The sequence below is a fragment of the Populus nigra genome, chromosome 2, assembly GCF_951802175.1.
Source record: "Populus nigra chromosome 2, ddPopNigr1.1, whole genome shotgun sequence".
Lineage (NCBI taxonomy): Eukaryota > Viridiplantae > Streptophyta > Magnoliopsida > Malpighiales > Salicaceae > Populus > Populus nigra.
Genome location: NC_084853.1, coordinates 36,844,870 through 36,867,026, shown reverse-complemented (window position 1 = coordinate 36,867,026; position 22,157 = coordinate 36,844,870). Strand labels below are relative to the sequence as shown.

The 22,157-nt window shown below is 32.6% G+C and overlaps 3 protein-coding genes across 8 annotated transcripts; all 3 read right to left on the bottom strand.

The window, feature by feature from the left end:
• Window positions 1–6,453: 6,453 nt before the first annotated feature.
• Window positions 6,454–10,132, bottom strand: LOC133682724 (putative protein FAR1-RELATED SEQUENCE 10). Of its 6 annotated transcripts, XM_062106224.1 has the most exons (5): window positions 9,984–10,132; window positions 9,768–9,801; window positions 7,865–8,930; window positions 7,346–7,789; window positions 6,454–7,256 (listed from the first exon to the last, which is right to left on the bottom strand). In XM_062106224.1, the coding sequence occupies exons 3-5, from the start codon at window positions 8,873–8,875 to the stop codon at window positions 6,651–6,653; spliced, it is 2,061 nt and encodes a 686-aa protein (XP_061962208.1). In that variant the 5' UTR covers window positions 8,876–8,930; window positions 9,768–9,801; window positions 9,984–10,132; the 3' UTR covers window positions 6,454–6,650. The 6 variants fall into 6 exon arrangements, with proteins under 6 accessions (XP_061962208.1, XP_061962205.1, XP_061962203.1 ...); XM_062106221.1 differs by having other exon boundaries at window positions 7,865–8,961; window positions 9,768–10,132; XM_062106219.1 differs by having other exon boundaries at window positions 9,768–10,132.
• A 4,098-nt stretch (window positions 10,133–14,230) lies between these two features.
• LOC133681491 (LOB domain-containing protein 1-like) lies at window positions 14,231–17,649 on the bottom strand. The gene is made up of 2 exons (XM_062104540.1): window positions 15,059–17,649; window positions 14,231–14,683 (listed from the first exon to the last, which is right to left on the bottom strand). The coding sequence occupies exons 1-2, from the start codon at window positions 15,236–15,238 to the stop codon at window positions 14,345–14,347; spliced, it is 519 nt and encodes a 172-aa protein (XP_061960524.1). The 5' UTR covers window positions 15,239–17,649; the 3' UTR covers window positions 14,231–14,344.
• Window positions 17,650–17,983: 334 nt separating this feature from the next.
• On the bottom strand, window positions 17,984–20,068 carry LOC133682764 (alpha-1,6-mannosyl-glycoprotein 2-beta-N-acetylglucosaminyltransferase). Its single transcript, XM_062106278.1, has one exon. It carries the CDS (start codon window positions 19,464–19,466, stop codon window positions 18,147–18,149), a length of 1,320 nt encoding a protein of 439 aa, XP_061962262.1. The 5' UTR covers window positions 19,467–20,068; the 3' UTR covers window positions 17,984–18,146.
• Window positions 20,069–22,157: the final 2,089 nt, after the last annotated feature.

The following is a 22,157-nucleotide window of genomic DNA, read 5'->3' as shown; positions in this document are numbered from 1 at the left end:
TAAGATTAAATTTTTTTGTTTAATTGAGATTTTTTTACATCAACATGACGTATATAAAAATAGTTTTTTTTTAAAAAAAAATATTTGATCCAAAGATTCAAATATAAAAAATTAAGAGAGATATAACATATATATTTTTTTATTATTCTACAAATATGAGTGTTAATGTTTGTTTTTACGTTTTAAAAATATTTTTGAAAAAAATTGAAATTTTTTAATTTTTTTCTTTACTTTAAATTAATATTTTTTTGGAGTTTTTAGATCATTTTGATGCCCTGATATCAAAAATAATTTTAAAAAAATAAGAAAAATAATATTTTGATATATTTTTAAATAAAAAACACTTTGAAAAACAACCGCAACTATACTTGAAAGATCAGGGTAAGTTGAAAATGAAATTATAAATCTAAAAATTACTTTAAAAAATAATTATAATCACAACAACCATCACACTTCTAAATAAAAATATAATGCTAAAATAAAATCGAGTATATAATTATGTATTTTAGTCGATGCTAGAATATGCGAAAAAGATTAGGTGGGCTCATTAGCATCAGTGCCGTGTACACGCACACCAAGCCAATTCAACTTTCAACAATCAGACTCTGATCTGAAAGGGTACTGTGCTTCTCTCTGCCATTAAAAATACCTTTCTAAGGATATTTTCCTACGTCCGCACCCATCTATCTAGATAGATGATAGATGTGTGTACAGTCTGGCATCCTCATCTTATTATTAGTCATAAAATTATTTAAAAAATATTATTTAATAATTAAGATAATTCTTTAATATGTTGTATGAATATTACCGCCTAAATGAGCTCGAATCTTATTATTTTATTTTAATTAATAAAAATTAAATATAAAATAGCACAGACTGACTGTATAAATTTGAAGTTTATTTTAAGATATTAGGATCATGTCTTCACGGCCTAGCTTATGAGGTGGCCAGTTTTGCACACAACTTGAGGATTATGGGTTATTATGCGCCATGGCCCTTAAGCAATATTTAGCCATCAAAAAAGGGTTGACTATATTCCAACCAGAGTACCAAAAAATGGGGCAAAACATGCACACAAACCCCACAAGGTCACCACTAAATAAACAGTCATAATTACCAAGCAAGAAATCCACCTCCAGAACGAACATGATCTCTCTTCTCCCATGAGATACTTCACCAAATCTGGGTTCGTTGGGCCCCCTCTACTTGAAGCAGCTGCATATGGTACTATCTTTTCTTAGCAATGAATCATGCAATGTCTGAGCCTATGCACATGCGCGCGCCTCCTTACCTGGGTTAGTGAAGAAGAAACAAGGACGAAAACGAGGTAATTAATCCTGAGGGGTAATTAAGTATGGTGATTAAAGAGTTTTTCTCCGTTTCTTCCAAGTTTTAAAATCAATATCCAAGAGCATTTATTCTTTTTGAATGCGCAAAATCCACGTGAAAGACGCATTCTTAAGATTATGTATATAAAAAACTTGGTTTGAATTGATAAACAAGATAATTGGAAAATTAATACTTGAAATTAAAATAACATACCGAGTGAACATAATGACAGGGAGACTGGCTTTTGGCTTGTTCATGTTCCCTTGCACGCTGAACACAAGCACACGCGACGCATCATCAGATTACCAGCCACAGAAAAACAAAGAAAAGAAAAAAGTGGCAGACATGAATTTAACCGTATTTGACCTGCTCCCCAACAAATGATTCACATATTTAGATTTGGTCTTCTCCAGTTAACCAAATACAGAACAGGTTGAACTCAAATGTTCCATTGACATGCATGTCCCATAAGATTATAGGGGTCTTGATTGGGGAGTGCATGCATGCACTGTCAGATCAATAAAATATTAATTTGTTAGACAGAGAAATTGTTTCTTCTTTAGAGTGTGTTACTACACAAAAATCAACGTTTGTTAATGCGGGCCTTGGGTTATTTTCCATTTTCTTAATTTTACTCATGCGCATGAATATGTACGTAGTTACTGTGCTGGTGAGCCTGTTCCTCTTTGTTGCATGTCTCACTATTCCTTTCCATTCCTTTTTCACTCATGAGTGTAGTAACTATATATGCTTTAGAGCATGTTTTAATTTATACTATGATCTTAGTTATATATTCATACCTGTGGATATTGTATGTATTCACCGCGAGTTTGTGATTGTGACTGAGATATTTCAGTGTGTGCTCCTTCCATCATTATCGAAGTAACTTGGTCTATAAGTAACATCTCTGGCGTGTTTCGCTCATGTGGTACATAAAATATATTTGACTCATCCTATGTGAGAATGGTTATGATGAAGAGCTAATTCTTGGTTAAAGGCTTGAGCCTTGGATATTACAAGCCTGGCTATTTCAGAATGTAAAATGTCAGAATATCCTCTGTTATTTCTCTTCATTTTACTGTTATAATATCTGGACCACTGAAATTTAGTGTTGTTGAACTTCTGATGAGATTCTGACTGTCCCCTGATGCGCTTGTGCTCGCCAAGTTTTGAAGCTGTCTAGAAATTGCATTTTGGTTTTAAGGATACTACTTTTCTTTGATTTTAGTCTAGTTTGAACCCCAAACACCTCACTGGAACTGTCCCTGTTCTGCTTTCATTTTTCTTGAATTTTTGGCTGAGACCCTCAATAAGTTGCATATTATATTTGACATGCTCTTGGTCATATTTTTACGCAACACTTTGTTGTTCTTGTGGGTTTTAAAACTGTCCAAGTTTTAAGTGTTTTTAAGGGCCCCTCTCGGTAACTAGTTTGCAAGGCTCTTTGGTTTCAACCGATATTAAAAGGCACAATAGGCCGATGTATAAAATTTTTTAAAAGCATATCTGAGATTGTAGCAGCGATTATAGTTTAGAATATTTTTTAATTAAAAATATATTAAAATAATATTTTTTTAATTTAAAAAAATTAATTTTGATACTAACACATGAAAATGATTTAAAAATATAAAAAATAATTTTTAATATATTTTTTTTAAAAAAAATTAAGAAAACATGGTTTGCACTACATTCCCAAACATGCTAAAAAAATAAAATATTTTTGTTTTTAAAGTTTTGTTTATCGCTTTGAGTGCTTATGTTAGATGGACATGCATGGAATATGACCTTGAACACTAAGTAGTAACTTTTTTGTTTTAAAAGTAATACTTTTTTTTTGTTTTAAAGTAATAAAAAATACCTAATATTCTCTACTAATATTCACTGAATAATAAAAGTATTAAATTTTTTTAAAATAAAGAATTCATATATGCAAGGCTAAGGATGAATAAATTATTGTTAAAATAGCACATCACGAGACAATGAACCTCAAATAAGTCATTGTCAAAAACTTTATCAAAAAAGGACCTTCATATCACTATGACTCCGTTTGTTTGCAGGAAAGTTGTTTCTTTTTAGAAAGTGAATTCCGGAAAAAGTAAATTCCTGGAAAGTGAATTATTTTCCGATGTTTGGTAATGTTATGGAAAATGAACTGGAAAATAATTTATTAATAAATTAATTTTTTTTCAAGTTTATATATATATATATATATAATATTTAATATAATATTTAATCACTTACAATAAAAGAATGAAATCTAAAAAGTATAATGATGAATTTTTTTATTATATCCTATATTCATATATAGCTTATTTTTATAAAATATAACTATATATGTCATATAATATTATAGAGATATAACCTTGTGAAATTTTTCATAAATAAAACCTATTAATATATTTTTTTTAATTTTAAAAGCTTAAAATATGTTTTTTTCATATGAATAAAATTTTCACTATTCTATTTGTTATTACCAAAGCACTAGGAAATTAAAAAAAAATAAAAAAACAAGGAAAATGAAATACCAATAAGAAAAAGGCTAAAGAAAAATAGAAAAAAAATAAAAGAAACAAAGTAGTCGTTATAATAATAAAAAAAAGTGATGAAAATTGAATCTCCCACACACAACAGGGGGCAAAATAGAATTTTTCTATTAATAAAAAAGAAAAATAAAATAAAGCATGTGTTTTGACAAGTGTAGATTTATTTGGATAGGGTGTGTGGATGAAGAGCATGTGGTCCTGTGATTGGTCACAAGAAAAGGAGACAACACATGTGTTTTTGGTAAGCAAAGGAAAGTGTTTTCCTTAGAATAAAAAAAGAAAAGTGTTTTCCTGCCACAAAGCATGTCTTTTTTATTGACCGGAATTAACTTTCCTTTGACTAACTTTCCGGATGGTTACCAAACATGGAAAACTAAGGAAAATGATTTTCAAGAAAATGAATTCCTAGAAGCAAACAAGGCATATATCTTCTCCCAAGTAGATGAACCCATAGTGATCACTATTTGGATAAAACCAAGACATATAATTTTTATTCAATAAATATTACAAATGCGAATAAATCTTAGGTACTATATGATAAATGAATCTTAATAAGGTATTATCCATGAACCTATCCTAAAATATAAGTTGGGTTCAATAAGTCCAACATAAGCCTATTGGATATTTATTAGCATGACTTGATAGACTATACGTCACATGTCATGATCATGACTCACCAATTATGAATATGTCAATTCACCAAGTGACACATATAGTCTATTTTCACCTTAAAATAGAGTCTCTTTGAAGTCCTTAAAATCATCTTTGTATCCTCATTATTCCTTGGTGGCACGCATAGGGTGCTTCTTCACGGTGTGACATTGACAACTTTTTTCTTTCACTATTTCTTTCTCCTCCCTTATATTTTAAAATTTGATTGTTTATTCTTACTTTATAGCTTTTTGTTTTTTTATTTTTATCAATTTTAGTCCCTCCAGTTTAAATTTCTTTGAAAATAGAAAACCCGATCATTTTTTTTTTGCATAATTATGCGCAAACCCAACGATGATATGTTTTCTGGTTATGAGATAAGGCTATAGCAAGATAATGGAATTGAAATACCAAGTCCAATCACGAAACAAATAAGTTAAAAAGGATCAAATTGGAAAAAAAAATAATATGAAAAAAGAAAAAAAAATTGCACTATATGAATTGCCTATGCCAATTAGTTTTTGTTAATGTACCAATGAGTTGTATCTATAAGGGGTATTTATGGATATATTTAAGTTGGATTTGAATTTATAATTGTATTCAATCCAACTTTTGATATTTTACAAATTATAAATCTGACTTATTTTAATTTTTTGAACCCGAACGGGTTGGACATATCAGGTTGGACTAAAGTTTTTGTGAATATTATAAATATCCACCGTTTGGGTTTATATTGCTACTTTTCATAGGTCCACATTTAAAAGTGGACCTACATAATGGATTGTATGTGTCATGGCATCCCAAATATCAGGTATAATTTTCATATATTAAAGTACCATTAAATTCTAGTTACCTTCCTCTCCTTTTTAACAAAAAAACATGATTTTTTTTGTTACATTAAAGAAATTTAATTAGAAGCCCACTAACAAGAACTTTAGAGTCAAAATATTTTTAAATAAAATAAAAATAAATGTTCAATCTATAAACTATCAAATATAAAAATAAAAAGAATATAGGGCATATAAGTTGAGTCAAGTTAACCGGGTTTTATAAATTTTGACATATCACTTGAACCGTGATATTCATTTCTTGGGTTATCCATTATTATTTATAATATTCATATTATCAAACTTTAATGGATTAGATTTAGATTGGATCAAATAATACAAATATTATAAGGGTTTTTTTTAATACCCTTAGTCTTAATGATAGATGATAACACCACCAAAGCCACCAACTGAGTATATTATAATTTAATTATTTTAGTTTTGCAAAACGAATGAAATAGCTTCTCTAGTTTTAAAAACCAATTAATTAGTCATATCCATTCATGTCATATTCTTTTTCAAATTTATGTTTTTAAATAAATAGAAAAAGGAAAAATAAATAAATAAATAATATTAAGTGATTGAAGAAAAAAGAAGACATTATTTAAAACAAAATAATATGAAATTAAGTATAATTAACACTAGGCAAAAGACTAATTAATTAGTTTCTAAAATTAGATCAAATTGGTTTTTCAAAACTAGAAGTATTAAATCATAATGTACTCCCAAATACTTTTATCTGATGAGAGTTGTGGACCGTATGAACTCCCTGACTGATAAATATGCTACTACGCTCAGTTCAAGTATCAATCTCTCTCTCTCTCTCTCTCTCTCTCTCTGTGAGACCGAACTTCTTTATAACTAAAAAAGCAAGAGAAAAAAATCATCTTGGCTCTTCCCTCCCTAATCCCACCGTAAACCATACAATTCTGCCTAGCCCTCCAAACTAAAAAAAAATCCATGCAATCACATAATATTCAACCGGTTATTTCATGTCTGGTTCAACCCTTTTTAAGTTTCAACAGCGACGAAACCAGTGCCTTTGGTTAAAGACACGGTAGAAAAACCCCTCACATATTTGGGTGAAATTCAAGAGAACAGTAGGGCAAAAAAGGCGTTTTTCACCACCTCCATTTTGATTGCTAAAATCCATAGGCATATTAAAATCGACAGTAACTATCTTTTCTATGCTTTCAACACTTTTGTTTTTTGTTTTTTTGTTCCCTTGTCCAAATATATCCAACAATTTGAATGAAATTCTAACTGCAGTCATGTACCACTGTTTGCTACATCAACAAAACTACGTTTCACTGACATTGTTAGGGGGTATATTCAGAGATAATTCTTCAGCCACTGGCATACTTCTAACTTCAGCAAGGAGCCCCGTAATTTCTCTTTGAACATGATTAAAACGTTCCTTCGATATCAAGGACTCTGTCAATAGAGCTTCAGCAAGAGCATGGAAGGCTTGAGCACACTCATCGTTGTTGCTTTGAGCATTTTGATCATCCATAGGAACCAGTGATTGATCCCGTCGCCAGCGAAGGGGAAAATATCTTTCTGGGAGCTGAAAGTAGTTTTTCACCTCAAGCAGTCTAAGAGAGTGCCTACATAATATTCCCGAATGTTCAAATTCCTTGCAAGAACAGTGAATTTGCTCATCTTCTGGCATCCAAATTACTAAACATTCGCCATCCATTTTCTTGAAGTGCTGGACAAGATATGATCCATCTGCCATTTCTTGTATAGCATATTGCAACGACAATACAATTTCATGCTGCAACACATTAAAGGCATAAGGTGTAAGCACACTGCGTGCATGTTCTTCAATTGGCAAGCATGTCTTGATATGCATATACCGCGTCCCATCTCTGGTTTGATTTCCAACGGTTGCAGCAAGACCAATCTGCAAGACCCACAAACAAAATCCAAAATGCAGTCTCTCAAATAACAGAAACTTGATAAGAAAATCTTTGAGACAACTGACCCGTATACCTGCTCAAAAAATGCTTGCAGACATGTTTGTCCACCCAAGATTCTTTTCAGGAATGTGTGCAGAGACTGTGAAAACTCAGGTGCCATTGTGCGAGCCAGAAATGAACCTCTAATGTAGGAAATTGACCAAAATCCTCGATATGAAAAGAGTAGAGCCATATGCTTATCTGTAACAAGTTCAAATCTGGCAACCAAAAGATTCCATTTATGTTCGAAGTCTTCTACATTTCCCTCATGACACAAGAGGTCAAACTCAGCTTTAAAATCTTCATACCGCGATCCAAGGGGAAAAGATAACCAGCTGGATAACTTAGATAGAACGTGCCATATACATACAACATGTTTTGTATTTGGCAACTCCATTGCTATGGCATCCCTAAGGGCCAACTCCATATCTGTTACAATTGTCTGTGGATGTCTTCCTTTTATAAAGCGGACAAAAGTCTGTTCAAAAGAAGAAAATCATAAAAAGGACATGAAGATGGGACAGAATGATTACACGAATTCTTTTCCACAAACCTGTAAAGCCCATGTGAAAGAATGAGAACTTTCATCTTGCAGCAAAACACATCCATACAAAATTGCATTTCCATGGTTATCCATGCCAAACCAAACTCCTAGGAGCAAGCCGTAGGTAATAGAACGATATGTGGTGTCGAAAGTAACTACATCGCCATACAACGTATATGCACGAACAGAATCCCCATACAACCATGCAATATTTTCAACCTTTTGATTTTCATCTGTGGTATAATCATAAGCAAAATCTGGATCCCTTTCAGCCACAGACTTGCAGGCCTCAAGGAGTTCCAATGTATCATTCTCTCTCTTCTCAGTGAGCAAAGCATCATTTTCTTGAACAGTCTTTTTACAAGTCCGAACAAAGTTCCTAACATCCTTCTCTATAAAGGGAAAATGTCCAGGTTGAACTCCTTTTTCCAACTCCAACACCTTCACTATCCGATTAATAGGAAACCCTGCTTTGGATAGCAGAAGAATCCTCTCTTGATCAGCCTCCTGTATTTTACGATATGCAGGTAGCAAACGCACTTGGTCATCTTCCAGCAGTTCATGGTTATGAACATTGCTAAACTGTGAGACATACCATTGGGCAAGACCATCAACAATTTCCTTTGTCAAATACAATTTTGCATCACATCCACATCGTATTGATTTCCGATCTCGGGGATGCTCCACATTTGCCTTTTTCCGTGGTTGATTAAATCCAGAACGATAACAAACAAAATCTCGTCTGTATATCCCTAAATGTTGGCTTTCAGTCGACCGTGCTTTCCTAATTGAAAACCCATTCTTCCGAGCAAAATTGGAGTAGTATTCAAAAGCATCATCATCACTTTTGAAAATTTGACCCACGTAAGGAGTGAAGACTAATTCTGTTGATGTTGTCTCACTCCTTCCTAGCTGAGAGCTTGCTGAAGTCTGATCATCTCCCTCATACTTAATATAACACTTCCAATCTCCACATGGGCACTGCTGGCGCCGAATCCATATGTTATTTGATGGCTTCATTCACCAGTGGCAAAAAAATATTTCAACTTTCAGTTCCTTAGCCTTCGGTTGGTTTCTGAATGAATGCAAGAGAAGGATAAAAAGTACTGCAATTCAAAATTCTGAAGATTAAAACTTAAAAAAAGAAAAAAGAAAGTAAATTGCTACATTCTATTTCAGTTCTTAAATCTTTTGTCAATTGAAAGAAACATCTAGAAATAAGATAAACGTATTCTTGCTCTCTCTATTCATCCAACTTAAGAGCAAGTTTCAAAAATTGAAAGCCGAATCTTAAAACCAAACTACTTAAATGCGTGGTTGAAGAAGAAGCTTATGATTAACTGCAGCAAAATCAATTCAAGCTAGCAGGTTGTGTCAGTGCCTCTTTAAGTAAAACAGTGGAAGGCCAGGACTGTATCAGAATCAGACCGCTCCACCAAGAACACAGAATAAAGCCCCCCCTGTACGCTTGACATAGTTTTCAATATCAAATAAAAAATCAAAACTGCTGCCGGGCACAAACTTATTATATTCTGGAGTTAGGGCAACTGCTCAAAAAATCACAGTTAAAAGGAAAACATAGAAAAATCCATCACACACCACATACATTCCATTTTCTGCATAACAGATAAAGAAAGGGAAAAACGAAAACAAAATTAGACACATATATTTTGACGAAAACAAAACAGACCCTATTCACGTCAAAGCTAACAGTTTGAATTCAAGCTGATTAATCAATCAATAAATAAAAATTCACCTAAAATTAAACAAAAATCCACTGCAGTGACCGATTCCACGACAGAAAGTGAAATTTATCACTGAAACAAACAAATCCGAGGAGAAAGCCCCAAATTTTTTTTTATTTCTTCCACGTAACAGAACAGGAAAAAAAATTGCAACAAATAGCACGTACCCAGTAGACACAATGAATCCCTCCAAAACCGATGCTGAATTCGCAGAATTTTTCACAATGTAGTGATGCAAATACAATCAGTTCTGAATTACAGGACAGTGACAAGAACAAGAAAAAAGAGAGAGTAGGGGACAAGACAATTAACAGTATAATTTAATAACAGAAATTAGTACTAAACATTTACCTAAACATACTTACTAAACAGAAATTACTTACTGATATTGCTGATGATGATGATGATATGGAGAATTCATGAATTATCGAAATAAAATAGAAGTAATTTATTTTTATTACAAAACCCTTTTAGTTTTTCAGTAGTTCACTTCACATCCTTTTTGCTGTTTCTCTCTCTGCAAAAATATAATAATGCTACACAAAGAATGAATTGTTTGTCTCAAGGCTCAATTTTCCTAAAAAAAAATATTAGGGCCCAATTTGTTAAACTTCTAGTAACCTAGTTTATGGGCCACGTCAGAATTAAGTGGGCCTGAATGGGCTTTGACACAACTCTAACCATTTTGTAAGCCTAGAAGTCATTGAATTCCATGGTTAGTGAAATCACTATATAAGTGACCCTTAGTACTCCGTGTATCGAGTTAGGTGTTTTATAACATCATAAAATACAAAAATATTCAAGCGAGATGAATAGTTTTTTTTTTAAAAAAAAGTATGAGGTTTGAGTCATTGACTTAACCGAGTTTCATAAACTCGGTTTATTTAATAATATATTTAAAAAGTATTGATAATAAATAAAGTTAAAAAATAATTAATTATAAAAAAAATAAGTTGTTAGTATCATACTTTGGAGAAGAAGAAAAAAAAACATGTTGGAGACTGAATGTTGCTCCGTCATGAACATTGCCCCACCACCAAAAAAAGCTCATAAAAATTGTTATAACGCCATTATAAAAGGTTGTATAACAACACTGAAAGAGACCACAAGCGTTATCAGAGCAACAACTCGAAAAGCTCACAAAAAAAAAATCATGAAATGAGCATCCTATCTTCATATTTAATTTAATTCAAAAATAAAATTTATTAAAAAAAAACTAAATTTAACAAAGAACAACAAATAATAAGACCCGAGATAACCCGAGTCATTTTTAAAATTAGTGAAAAATTCTATAGAAAGAAAAAAAAATCAGAGCTCAATCTCTAATTAAATAAATATTGAAGGATGAAACTGAAAGAACATGAGCTTAAAAAAAAAACTTAGGTGAATCTTCTAAACTTGGGTTAATCTCTTAAACTCATATTTCATGAAATTCTACACTCAAACTCAATTAAGAAGTTCAATTCCCAACCAATTTAATGTTAAAAAATGAACTAAAAAAATTAATTTAAAAATTTTACCAAAGTAAAAAAAATAAAAATCAAAAGAATGAGGATCAATTATGATGGAAAAAACTAAGGTATGAAAGATATCTGGAGCTAATATGCAGGTGCTTGTTATATGACATATACACTGAACTAACTCGCAAAACAATTTTATATGAAGAGATCATTTATTTCTATGGGAAGGCTCATGTGATAGTTATGTAAGTAATTTTTAGAATTGAGATTACTAAGTTATCTTATATAGGGAATAACTGCTTTGATTTTGACCATATGTTGTCCTAATCAAGGATAACAAACGAGAAGATATTCAATATAATATAAACTATTTGAAGATATTTAAGTAATCACGAGATAATTTATCATCTAAGTGAATTAGAGAAAATATTCCATTTATTTTAAAATAGTATTGATTATGAGATTCTTAGCCAATGTGAATTGAGTTTTGAAATCTTATTCAAAGAATTAATGACCACAATGTTGATAGTCATAACCTGATTTTAGGTTCCCTTAAAATTGTCTCTTTTTTAAAAAAAGAAGAAGAAGCGACGTGGTTGGAAGGACATGCTGAAAAAAGATTTAAATGAATAAATGAAAGATGAAGAAACCAAAATGAATCTTTGATGAAATTGAAAACTCAATCGCACCTTGAAGGACCTCTATATGAAGGACAATGAAGATTCAAGTTTAATTTAAATGAATATCAAATGAATTTTAATAAAAATTTAGTTTGAGGACTTAATTAGATTTTTAATAGTTGATTTGATTTAATCATGAGCCTGAATAAAAATTTAATTAAGTTTAAGAATTAATTAAGAGTAAGGACTTAATTGGTGAAAAATTAAATTTGAAAGCCTAAGTTAGGTTTAATTGAGAAGATTGGAATTTTGAAGGACCAAATTTAACTTTTACAAGCTTAATAGAATGAAATCAAGGGTGAAATTGCAAGAAAATCAAAGTTAGGGGCTCAATTATAGGCTATGTTTAAAAACTTCAAGACCAAAGATCTATATGCAAAAGGCGCACATATTCAAGGACTAAATTTGGTTAAAAATAGGGGTGAATTTGAAAAAATTGAAAGTTTGAAGGTTAATTAAAGACAATTAAAAATATGTAGACTAGGAACCATGTTGAAAAAGCGCTAAAAAATTAAATTGATTCTTAAAATCAGAATCAATTCAAAAAATTGAAATATGAAATTAAAAAAGTAAAATTCAAATCCTAATTAACATAGGGTTATCAAAATTACGTTGTTTCATTTTAAATGAATCGGTGTGTTTTGACAAAAATATTTGGTTTATTCAAAATGATGTTATTTTGTGTAATTCTAGACAAAATAAAATAAAATAAATATTTTTATTTTTAAAAATAAATTTCATCTATGTAAAGATATTAATAATTATAAAGGAAGGATATTAATTGATAAATAAATTAAAAACATTATTTTTCAAAAAAGAAATGTTAAGAAAATGTATTAATTAAAATAAAAACCAGAACCAAAATAAAAAAAATAAGAAAAAGGAAATGATAGTCTAGGTGCCGTAAGCGCATTAAAAAAATAAGAAAAACAAACGACTTGGGTTACAGGTCCAATTAGGTATAATAAGTTGGTTTTATTTTAATTAGATGATAAAAAATAGACATAGATAGTAAGGAATAAAATATTTATAAAAATCAAAGACCATGATAACTTGGAAAAAAAAACCAATGGAAATACAGAATTAGATAAAAAAATGAACAAAAAAAAATACTTGGCTCAAGTCAACCCGAGTTAGCATGATAAACATGTAACCTAGGTAATAATAAGCGAGTCAACCCAGGTTAACACAAAAAACTTATGGCTCAGGTCATGAGAAAAAGATAATTTGATAATTGTTTTTGAAGAAAACTACAAAGCTAATCGTTTTTCTTTTAAATACTAATGCTGAACGATGAAATTGAAAAAACAAATAAGCAAAAAAAAAAATCAACCCGTGTTAAGTTTTTAAACTTGTGACTCAGGTCATTAGATTAAAAGCACTATGAATGGAAAACCGTGAAGTACAATTCCCAGCGAATCAAACGCTGAAAGATGAAACTGAGAAAAAAAAAATCAACTACTCAAAATTGTCTAAAAAAAATTATAATTAAAAGAATGAGGGTGAAACCAAAATAAAAAATAAATTAGAGGGCAATCTAATTTTTTTTATTGGAGGGTTAAATTGAAAAAAAAAACTTTAACAAAAGAAAAAAAACTAAAAGGATGAGGACCAAATTAAAAAAAATAAGATAATATGAAGTTGGATTGAAGGATGAAATTGAATGATAATAAAACTATAGAAGAGCCAAAGAAAAAAAAGTTAAAAAACAAATAATATGGAACAAATTATAATTGAATAACTAAATTGAAAACAAATAAAATTTTTGTAAGAGGGTCAATAACTAAAATTAAAAATAAAAAGAATAAGGACTAAAATCAAAATACCAAAAATAAAGAGGACTAACCAGTACTTTTAAAGGGAGAGAAAAGAAAAGGAAAAAAAAAACATAAATGTCGAAAGATGAAACTAGTAAAAAAATCAATTACATTAAAGGATCTAAAGAAAATAAGGGTGAAAAAAAATATTAATTGGAGGACAAATTAAAATTTTTAATTGGAAGGTTAAATTAAATTGAAAAATAACTTTAACAAAAAAGAAAAAAAAATCAAAAGAATGGGGGTTAAACTAGAAAAAAATAAAACTAAAAAAACTTTGATTAAATGATGAAATTAAAATAAAAAAATTTAATAAAAGAACCAAGAAAAAAAATCAAAAATCAAAAATTCAAAAAATCAAAATCAAAACAAAAAAGACCAAAAAAACCTGAGCTTATTTTTACAACTCAAGAACAAATAAATAATTTTATTGCAGCAATGTACAGTAAATTTTGTCTATGGTTACATTAAAATTCTCTAAGCTGTTTGTTAATTAATACAATTCTCTTTAGATGGGACATAGATCAGCATTAGTTAGGCACTGGCAGCATTAGTTAGGCTGGTGGGGTTTGTTTTTTAATTCCCTCTTTAATTTCTTTTCAAGTAATGTTCTTGTTTCTTAGTGCACACCAAGTCTCAATATATGCTCCCATAAATTTCCTCATAACTTTTAAAACCCATTTTCTTAATTTAATACTCCTAATACAGTGCTAAAAGATTTTTCCTGAGATCTAGCTGAATGAAAGAAAATGTTTAATACTACATTACTGGGACTCTTTATTTGCCATCAGAAAGTCCAGTCATTTTCTGTGAAAAATGTCATGGGATCATAAGCCATTGAATCTTCATCCAACATGAAATTGCCACCATCAAACTTGCTGTCATGAACCGAGGAGGTGGAATCAAAGTGACGGACGTTCATCAGAATGCCCAACAACTGGTTTCTTTGTTCTTGCAGCTGAACAACTTGAGCTCTCATGGACTCGACCTGCATCTTGAGTTCTTCAACCATCCTTTGCAGGTGGAATATTGTTCCAGCAGTTCCATATACAGGATCTCTGAGCCTTGATGTTGCTTCATAGATGATTGCTTTAACAGCATCTTCTTTTTTTGATTCCTCCACCATCTGGACAGATAAAAACACAAGGGTATATATGTATATATCGTGTTACTTCACTTAGATGACCATGAATTCGTGATGCCCTAAAATAGCCTTTAAAACTTTTAAGTATCTTAGGTACTTGCGAATGAGATGGGAGATGATTAAGCAGATTTATTTGTTTTAACCTGGTGATACCAGGTGAACTGTGATTCATCCAGTGGACTAGGCTGTAAACAGTGATGAAGAGAAACAGAAAGTTGTAACAAGGTAGAGGATCAAAATAAGGAACGTTCCTCTAGGAAACTTAAACTGGTGAGAATAACAAGTAATTTCATGACTAGACTACTTACTAAACTGCAGAACAAAGCTAGCGAGTGACAAGTATATGTGATGTTCAACCTGAATCATTCTGATAACATTGCTGGCACCAAACACCTTATGAACCCCAAAAAATTTCTCAGCTTCATCACCTGGAAAATATGGGGCGAGCATGCAATTGCTGTCGCATCTCCTTCGTAGCATTCTACAAGCAGCACATGGTTGGTGAGCCCTGGTTCGTGTCAGTGCTTGAGAACTCATATTAATTTAGAGAGTGCAATCTTCGTAGGCAAGGCAGGTTCTACAAGCAGGTGTGTGTGTGTGTCTCTCTCTATGCATATATATAAGAGGAGAAGACTAGAGAATTAGCTAATTAAATTGTAAAGAAGTTGATAAGAACGGATTGTTATTTTGTTAGGATGCTATATTTCAAAGGTTTAATGGAAGAAATTAAGATACAGGGAGGCGGCCAGTTCGAGCTTGAGGACAGGCTTATGATGACGAAACGTTGAAAACTGTGGTATCTCACTGTTGGGACAGCAGACCTAACAACAGTATTAAACCAAGTTAATTGGGATCTTCCCACACAATTTTGATGATTTTAGTTTAGTCACTGCCCGTCAAAGGAAACACCCACCTTCAAACTTAACTGCTGCTACTCATTCGATGGTGTAGAAAATATGCTGAAGGAACTGTCAAGAAAGCTTATCTGCTAATTTTCTCCCACCTCTGTTACCAAGTACGACTATGGTGTGGAAAAATATCAACCAACTTTGATTTTCACGACATCTTCATATCAGTTATTCAAATATCACGTTTTTTTCTTTTATCAAGTCTCTTCTTGACCGCAACTAGACTGCAAGTTGTGTACGGAAGCTCCCTCAGTCCACAATTATGATGCTATTTTATTTCTACCAGTGCCAGTCCATCTCATGAACATACCATTACTCATGAGTTGCCTTTGTTGATAGGACTAGGTCCATTGCGCACAGCTTGTTTTCTGCAGCACCTGGGCTGGACCCGCTCGGCATTCCAATCTTACAGGAGTAGAAAGCACAAAACCTTGAGAAATCCAGGGGAAAAACAATCCCAGACATACCCCTGACTCTGGTGTGTGCTGAAGATATTCATTCATACAAATTCTCCTGTTATCACATTATTCTAGATATAATTGTTAAATCCACCTTAAACACCTATTTTAACATCTTTCTGCCAAAACTTTACACGTCAAGATAAACACGAAGAAAATGGTGGTTAATCCACCTTAAACACCTATTTTAACATCTTTCTTCAAACTAAAAACTCCTCGCATTTCAAAACCTTTCTTGGATGCTCTCACGAACAAACTTGACTTTTCCAAAAGAGAAAGGATTTCATAATTGTACACAACCCAGTCAATTCTTTCCTCTCATGATAATTAACAAAGTATTTGGAACGTATGATGACAAATACCAGACTTGTCTGCTAGAAACAAGAAGCTCAACTCTGATGGGCATAGGGCCAAATAAATAACTTGAAGAGGCATTCTCCTCCCTAACAACATGGGTTCCTGGGACAATTGATATATTACCCCATAGGTCGCGCCTTACCAACACTCTATATAGGCTTCAGCTTTCTCTTCGCAAAATTGACAAGGATGGTAAACTATAGCTGAAAATCTAAAGTTCCTTGCAACACTCGTCTCTCAAATATTGCCAGATGCAAAATAGGTCACCTCATCACTTGACGAGCTTAAATACTGGAGAACAAAAGTTCTCTGCCAGTGCTGCGCATCATAAGAACCAAAATAGGCTTCAAAACTATGAACCATATCAACTCAATCAATGCGAATCTTGTTGCTTAGGAGTGTCTAATCTAAACAAAGATTCTGCTTTATAAATTCATGCCACAAAACAGACCCTCGTATCAAGCTCCAAGCACCATAATTAATGTTATTAGCGGTAGAATTCTCATCCCTACAAATTTTCAGTCACCTTGTAATTTAGGTGATCGGAAAAAAAGAAACACATCTGGCTCCAACTTCATTAATCGACAGTCAAAACCATTATGGATTGTAACTTCAGGAGTCAAGTAAGAAGTTTATGAACCTTCTGAATTTCAAGAAATGGCTTGCCAGGCAGCTCTTTAATATTTCTTTCGTTCAAACTTTCTACTTAGTTGAAGAAGAAATTGCTTTCACAATATTTCAAAAGAAACAAATCTAAATCATAGACATCATATGTGTTTGCTAGACCAACCTCGAAGTTCTAACTCTATTCTAGAAGTACAATGCCTTACTCCTTGTAATTCCTTCTTGTATATAAAAACCACGGAGTTACACTTGATTAGCATACTGTGTAACTCAATCCTTCCTCAAGTTATGTACAAGCAAGATGTACAAGGAACCTTAAGAATGCTCGATCGATCCTTGTTTAAAAGAGTACCATTGCCTCGTTCATTGCCCACCTAACGATTAGTCATCCTAAAATGCCAGTCATCTATCTGAAAGAACCATAAATTTAATTTGGGACGACCGTTGAAGAAAAGATGGAAAGCTATTCAAGTCATTTCTCAAATGAAGGGCGACCAATTAGAAATTAATATCTAAATCATACACACTAATCCACAAGCAAGTACCATGTGAAGTTTCTTTTTATTAATCAAGAGTCTTTTAAGGAATGCAACTCAAGTAGTCATCCACTTCAAGCATTTAAAACGAAGGAGATGCAAATACACACACAAGGAAAACAAAAAGAACTTTCATATATATATATATATATATATATATATAGCATTTGCATAAAACTCTGCAAACACAGAAATATCTGTAATGTGAGTGCAGATGTATTTCTATCATATAGACAAAAATAAATAAATAAATGACTGCTATTAGTCCACCAAGAAAGGCACAATAATTAACATCAACATATAGATAATGCTCTATATTCTGCCGAATTCTGACCGCTTTCTTCCAGATGATTTTAGAATTAGAAAATGCTTGACAAAGTTTTAGCAAAACAGACTATAGAAAGTGCAAAAACCAGATTTCATTAAAGCTACGTCGTGAGTTCAGCACAACATCGTATGATAATACAAACATATGATATTTTCTAGTACTTCCCTTTAAATTGCTCAATAAACTAAAATAGACCTCACCAGTTACAACCATGGAACTCAAAATGCCATAAACTCAATCATCAGATGACAGAACAGAATCAGTGCTTGTGAAGTGATGCATCTCAGCAAATTTCAAGCACAGTGCACGGTCTCTCTCATCTCCCCAGCCACCCCAGCCCTTGAAACCAGCTTTATACCCTGGCTGATTCTCAGAGAACCGCACTTCCCATTTTGAATTGATGTTGACCACCTTATCCACATCTTCTACAGCAATATTCACTGCACCATTATCAATGCAAACACCTTTTTCCCCATGACCCTGATGCAAACCACACTTGCCAAAATGAACTGCGCTAGTTTTTGGCCCTCGTAGCGTGTAAACAGGACCGCCAAAAGAAGGATAGACTGTTGCCCACATTGTTATATCCCAATTGTATTCATCAAATAAGCAAAATTCTCTGGCCTTCGTATGAATTTTTCTCCAAACCGTCCGATTGAAGGAGTATCCGACATTTCCCATCCGCTCAGCAATTAAACAATCCCAATTTTCCCCTCTTGAATTCACATCAGAAGGTGCTAAATTTGCAGCATAACAATCTGGACATAACTTAGGCTTCAATGCAGCTAGTTTCTGCAAGTTGCGGTATGCATTAGGAAAAATGAAGTGATCCTCCTCTATGAAAAGAATATGGCCAGTATGCCCCTCTGTCTCCTTTAGCCCATCCCATACTGTATTCATCATCCACCACCAATGATGCTTTAATGACACTATCTTCGGTGATCGGTGGTTCCCATATTGATCAGGATTCCCAACACAATGTTTCTTTGCTGCATCATCCTTATCTTTACAGTCGTTGGGGGAAACACCAGGGAAACTATCAGGAAAAACATGGGGTGAATACGGGGCAAATATCTGCTTCACTTGGCAAAAATTGATACCCTCCACAATCTTGTTCATTTCTTCAAAGTACCCATCATGGCTAACAATAAGTAGAGTCTCACTTATCCCCACTACCTTTGACAAGCTCTCCACAACCACTTTGAGATACTGGGGCCTATTATGAACATATAGGACAATGATTATATGATTCTTAGCTAACTTCGGATATAGATCTGTATTCCTCGGACGCAACTGGTTAAGCTTTTCCAATTGAATTGATAACTCACTCTGTTTGGGGAGATTGGGAATTAATCTATAATCTGAATAGTTATACCTAGGTCTCAAATCCTTAACCGATGATTCATTCGGAGACTGTGACACAAAATTGGACACTGAATTTGTTCCAAGAAGAACAACCAGCAGCAAAACCCCTATCAAAGTAACTAAAACTAGAGATAAAAATCTGCGATAAGCCCCAGCTTTGGGGCGAGGATTCTTACAATTTGCAGCCATAATGCAATCACAAAATATATCAACTACATCTATCTCATTAAAGCTACAACATCTCTAAGATAGCTATGTACTATGTAGAGAAGAAAGATCAAAACTTGAAGCTCAAACAGATTGGGAACAGATAGATAAACTGAAGTAAACGGCAAGCAGGTGTCAAAAACCTCAAAAATAGTCTTCAACGCTGAGATTGAAGCATACAGAGCTCCTTATTCTTCTTCTGGAGATCAAATCAACACAAATTAGAGATCAAAACGTGCAAGAGCCATGCGTAAAACCAGAGAGAAAAAGGAACCCCTTAAGGGTTCAAAGTGAAATGAAAAAGGTATAAGCAGATCAAAAAACAGAGACCCAGTATAGATAAGAAGATAAAAAATGTGTTTTGAGATCAAAGGCTTGGGAAGTACATTTTGCTGCAAAGGAAGACTTTTTGGGGTTGGCTTTGGAGGTGGAGGTGGGAGTTTTTCTTGGTAATTAGAGACTTTTCAAGTTGTAATCAAAGAATCGGAAATTACAAGGCAAGTCTCAGAATAGATACTTGGAAGCTAGAATCAAAGTCTTGTTCTTCGTATGTTTCTTTATTGTTATTTATGACTGAAAACTGTTAAAAGACTTGAGAAAATAAATGCAACTCCATGATAAAGTTGAGCTACTAATTAATGTTTTTTTTTAAATCACAATATCTATACAAGATTTATAAATTTGTTTGTTTGAAAGCTTCTTCTACAAATCAATCTATTTATATAATAAAAATAAATAAATTATGTAAATAAAACTTCTTTTTATTAATATAGGTGTTTGAACCTGTTTATATATTTTTTGATTAATTTTAAAGTTAATAATTATGTAAATCTTTAATAATTTTAAAAATATTTGAACTTTGAAAAGCGAATAAAAATTTTATTTTATACATTATTAACTTTTATAATAATGAATAATATAGTATTTATATTCCTTTTATTTGAATTTTTTTTATTACATGGAAGTGAATTGAAATTAATGTTATAGATAGGAGTAAGAAAGTCTTGGTTAAAAATATGTTTTTTTTCCTTTAATATTAGTAGAATTTGTCAAAAGAAATGATATAGATTTTATGAAGATATTATTCACCAAAAATAATTATAAAAGGAAAATTACTAAAAGCATCATATAGTTTAAGTGTAAGAATACTTTGCATATTAACTTTTTTATAAGTTATAATTTATGTCCTATTGTTTATATAATTATTTTCAACTTACTTTCCATGTTTAATTTGGTTTACTATCATTAGTTATTGTCCAAAAAAAAAGCATTAAAATTGTCGATACACGACGTCGGGCGACGGCTCCCGCTTTTTTATTTATTTAACAAAAAGGGTTTTTTCTCAATTGGGGGAATAAAAATTTTATTGGAGTCACCATCTAGTAATTTGAGGAAACTAGAAATCCCAAATTAGACACTGGTCCCAGAGATTCGGGTACGAGGTTAGTTATGATTAAGGGAAGGTAGACACCACCCTTAAAACATCCTTTCAAAAGAAAGGTTACCCTTACTTGTGTGTTTTTTATTTGATTCAAATGCTATTATATTTTGGGCTTATTTGTAATTATTTTTAAATGATTAACGTCGGTCCCTAAAAATAGAAGACACGTTAAAAATGACATCAGTCCCTAAAAATTAGGAGACTCGTCTAAAATATTGACGTTTGTCCCTAAAAAGGAGAGTTACATCTGGGTTACCAAAAGAAATAATGGATATAATCCATTATATTGTGGGTTTATTGGTAATTTGTTTTTTTCAAATGGTTAACGTCGGTCCCTAATAATAGGAGACGCGTTAAAAATGACACCAGTCCCTAAAAATTAGGAGACTCGTCTAAAAATTGACGTTTTAACCCTAAAAAGGAGAATTACGTCTGGGTTACCAAAAGAAATAATGGAAATAATCCATATTTGGTATTTACATTTTTGACATCGGTCCTTTTAAAAAAGAGACGTGTCGACTTTGGTTTTTGTATTTTTTTTACAACATGCAAGAAAATTTACAATCATTTATATATAAAAAATATCAAAAATACCAGTTGAAACCCAAAAAATTACCTGAGTGTCACTGTATAGGTAAAATACTGAAATACCCTCGAAGTTCTCCGAAAATTACAAAAATGCCACTGGCGGCGCGTGTGGCACAGATGAGGATTCTGATGGTGGTGGTCTCGATGGCCGTTGATGGCTGAAGAAGGAGAATCGACGACTTGAAGCTTCGGTGGCCGACGAAAATTGCGGCCTTTTTCCGACCAGATGAGGCGGAGAAAACGCTGAAAACCACCGGGTTTTTCTTTACAGCAGGGGAGAAACCTTTCTGTGGTGGTGCGGAAGCAGGAGACGGCCGGAAAGTGGAGATCGGATGAGAGAGAGAGCGTCGCCGGCGAGAGGAGAGAGGGAGTCTGAGAAGTGCTACGGTGTGAACGAGCGCATGGTGCAACGGTGCAGCTGAAGGCTGTGAACCGTTAGATCGCAGTTGAACTGATCCTACAGCTGTGATTGGCTGGATCTGCAGGTTGATCGGACGGTCCGGATGAGCGGAGCCTTGATCTGGTGTGGCGCGGTGCACCGAAAGCTCGGTACACCGGATGACATGGCGCAACGGGATCAAATCTTGGAATATTTCAAAGGCTAAGATGTGTCGGGATATATTTGGTATTTTTCAAATTGTTTT